Source organism: Gavialis gangeticus, unplaced genomic scaffold, assembly GCF_001723915.1.
Source record: "Gavialis gangeticus isolate Ggan-Ray unplaced genomic scaffold, GavGan_comp1, whole genome shotgun sequence".
Classification (NCBI taxonomy): domain Eukaryota; kingdom Metazoa; phylum Chordata; order Crocodylia; family Gavialidae; genus Gavialis; species Gavialis gangeticus.
In genome coordinates this window covers 69,665,394-69,669,348 of record NW_017729004.1, presented here as the reverse complement: position 1 = coordinate 69,669,348, position 3,955 = coordinate 69,665,394, and the positions used below count along the sequence as shown (strand labels likewise).

At 43.8% G+C, this 3,955-nt stretch overlaps 1 protein-coding gene across 1 annotated transcript in view; it reads left to right on the top strand.

The window, feature by feature from the left end:
* Positions 1-2,634: 2,634 nt before the first annotated feature.
* ANKMY2 (ankyrin repeat and MYND domain containing 2) overlaps positions 2,635-3,955 on the top strand; it is a 55,113-nt gene continuing 53,792 nt past the window's right edge. Inside the window, exons 1-2 of the mRNA XM_019507981.1 lie at positions 2,635-2,659; positions 3,789-3,791. Coding sequence (XP_019363526.1) covers positions 2,635-2,659; positions 3,789-3,791 — 28 coding nt within the window. The remainder of the gene's footprint in view (positions 2,660-3,788; positions 3,792-3,955) is intronic.

Here is a 3,955-nt window from a genome sequence, read left to right as displayed (position 1 = left end):
AAAAACAAATACCTCATTAGACTCAAAATTTCTATCATGTAAAAATAGCTGCTAATTCACTTTATAAGAGAACTTTCCTGTATTCTAGAGATTTTTTGTTTCTAAATAAGTAACAGTAATATATAGTATTAAACCTTGCAGAAAGGATTTTCCCACACAGTAACTTTGTACTACCAGTTCTGTATAAAGCCCTATCTTGTGCAGGACTTCAAATCTGAGTAGAAAATTGCAACAATCTACATGAGAGTCCACCTTGCACACTTTACCTAGCCTAGCCTTCTGCTGATTTACTTTCCTTTTGCCTATGGAAAATGCATCAGTAACTCCTAATTCCAGTGTAGATAGCTTTTAACACCTATGCGGATTTATTGCAGGATTAGAGTTATTTTCATTCATCTGTATGATCAAACAAATTTAGGAGAATTTAAGGATCAGAGAATAGTATTGTACTCCACAAGCTTTTCACTCTAAGGAGCAGCACTGTTACCTCTTGGTAATGTAGATAGTTATTTTAGGTGCTTTTGGAAGGCAACTTATTTCTAGAGTAACAAAAAAGGACAACTATAAAAAATTAAGGGAAGAAATCATCATTGACAAAAAAGGATTTAAATGAAAAAGGTGTATTACCTATCTCACACTTCAGTAGATAACTGAAAAACTCTGAAATTAAATGTAATGATACCTGACATGGATTACTTTTATTTGTAGGGTCAAACATGACAGTTTCCTACCTTTAGCGAAATATAAATGAGGGGAGCCTTAAGTCTGGCTGCAGAATGGAAATTCAGGAAAGCAACTGAGAAAACCCATATTGAACGGGGGAGGCAACCTAGTGACAGAGGATGCAGAAAAGGCTGAAGTACTCAATGCCCTTTTCACCTGTCTTCACAGGGCAGGTCGGCTCCTAAACTGCTACACCAAGCAGCACAGTCTGGGGAGGAGATGATCAGCCAACAGTGGTGAAAGAACAGGTTAGGGACTGTTTAGAAAAGCTGGATGTGTACAAGTCTATGGGGCCTGATGGGACCCAAGGGCATTGAGGGAGTTGGCTGACGTGACTGCAGAGCCAGTAACCATTAGTTTTGAAATTTGTAGCAAGCAGGAGTAGTTCCAGCTGATTGCAAAAGGGCAAATATAGTGCCCATCTTTGGTGGGGGGGGAAGGAGGATCTAGGGAACTGCAAACCAGTCAGCCTCACCTCAGTCCCCAGAAAAAATCATGGAGCAGATCCCTCAAGGAATCCATTTCTAAGCACTTGGAGGAGGAGGAAAAGGTGAGTAGGAGCAATCAGCATGGATTCACCAAGGGTAAGTCATGCCTGACCAACCTGATTGCCTTCTATGATGAGATGACTGGCTCTGTGGACAAGGGGAGACTAGTGGATGTGGTATACCTTGATTTCAGCAAGGCTTTTGATATGGTCTCCCACCACATTCTTGCAGGCATGCTAAGGAAGTAAGGGCTGGATGAATGGACTTTAAGGCAGACCAAAAACTGGCTGGAGCACTGGGCTCAGAGGTTAGTAATCAATGGCTCAATGTCTAGTTGACAACTGGTATCAAGTGGAGTGCCCCAGGTGTTGGTCCTGGAGCCAGTTTTGTTCCAGGTTGCTGATGAAGACATTGAACATGGCATAGAGCACATCCTCAGCAGGTCTCCAGATGATACCAAGCTGGGGGGAGTAGTAGATATGCTGGAGGGTAGGGCTAGGATTTAGTGATCTAGACAAATTGGAGGATTGGGCCAAACGCAATCTCATGAGGTTCAACAAGGACAAGTGCAAAGTCCTGCACTTAGGACAGAACAATCCCCGGCACCAGTACAGGCTGGGGGCTGACTGGCTGGGTAGCAGCTCTGCAGAAGACCTGGGGGTTACAATGGACAATAAGCTGAATATAAGCCAGTGTGCCATTACTACCAGGAAGGCTAACAGCATACTGGGCTGTATTGGTAGGTGTGTTGCCAGTAGGTCAAGGGAAGTGATTATTTCGCTCTATTCAGCGCTGGTGATGCCACATCTGGAGTACTGTGTTCAGTTTTGGGCCTCCCACTAGAGAAAGGACATGGACAAATTGCAGAGTCCAGCGGAGGTCAACAAAAAGTGTGTGGGGGGGGGTCACATGACTTCTAAGGAAAGGCTGGAGGTAGCTGGGCTTATTCAGTCTAGAGAAGAGAAGACAGAGGGGATTTAATAGCAGCCTTCAGCTACCTGACTGGGGGTTTGAAAGAGGCATGGACCTGGACTGTTCTTAGTTGTGGCAGATGACAGAACAAGGAGCAACCATCTCAAGTTGCAGCAAGGGACATTTAGGTTAGATATTAGGAAGAATTTTATCACTAGAAGGGTAGTAAAACACTGGAACAGATTATCCAGAGAGGTGGTGGATTCTTGGAAATTTTTAAGATCTGGCTAGACAAAGCCTTGCCTGGGATGATCTAGTTGAGGATGGTCCTGCTTTGAGCAGGGGGATGAACTAGATAACTTCCTGAGGTCCCTTCCAACCCTAATTTTCTATGATTCTAACCTTAAAAATAAAGGCCACCTCAAAGGTAAATTCATTTTGGTAACAGAATCACTCTGTACATGGCAGTCTCATACATAATGTTCTCTGTAGATTATGTTTATGCACATTCATGCACTTAATTTTGCTCATCCCTGGTTCGAATGAAAAAATCAATGGAATCAAACTCACACACCAAAATCCAGTAATTTATTAAGTTATATACTGGTTGGTGAGATGAGGCTGGTGCTCAACATAAAGAGGAACGCCAAGCTCATCTCACCAACCAGTATATGCAGAGAATGGCAAGTGTAAGAGCAGTACCCAATCTTGTAATCAACCCCTACCAACCAGCACCTCTTTCAGGTTATTTCATGGCAGCTATCCCACAGACCCAGAACCGTGCTGCATACTACCCTACTAGCCAACTTGCTCAACTCAGACCAAGTCCTCACTGGACTGCTCAGGGTGCCAGACCTCATCTTTTCCAGAACATGCCTGGTGCTATCCACTCAGCAGCTCCCAGACCACCATTTGGTACCATGAGACCAGCTTCTTCACAAGTTCCACAAGACATGTCAGCACAACGTCTTGCTAATACATCAATACAGACCATAGGGCCGTGTCCAGCAGCAGCAGCAGCTACTGCAGCCCAGTTCAATAGTGTTTATAGATAATCATCTGCACTGTTTGTCAGCTGATGAAAAAAGGTAGAATAACCCTGAAATCAGGAAGTCTACTCCTGGACAACTGAGCAAATATTGCCAACACTCCAGTAGCTTGTGATCGCGTTGGCTGTTTAAGTAAGAGTCCTATTTTTCCATCATATTTCTAGTTCTGGAAGTTTAAGACTTTAAATCACTGTATGTTAAGCACAATCCTGTGCAGAGGATAAGAATAAATTCCTAAGGTTGTCATGTGACAGTACTTAGGTTTGTACAGGGATGAATCACATTTATTCTTAGGATTATTTTCTTTATATTCCTACAGTTTCAGTCTTGCAATTCTCAACCAGGGTGTTATGGAGAGGTGCACAGAACAACATCATGGGCCATGTTTGATGCCCCTGCATTACTCTAGAATTAGAAGATTGAAAGTTACCAACTTACTAGAACTTAAATAGGGGGGAAAAAAAACATATTTTTACAGAGTTGCTTAGCAGGCTGCCTTGTACAGACTCATTCATTACATGTCTCTCACCCCATTCTCATTAGGAAGCTGGAGGACTGTGCCGTAGACACCCATACAGTCCAGTGGGTCGCCAACTGGTTAGAGAGTCGCACCCAGAGGGTGGTAGTGGATGGGTCCTTCTCGACCTGGAAGGATGTGGGAAGTGGGGTCCCACAGGGCTCGGTCCTTGGGCCTGCACTGTTCAACATCTTCATCAGTGATTTGGACGAGGGGGTGCAAAGCACCCTGTTCAAGTTTGCTGATGACACTAAGATGTGGGGGGA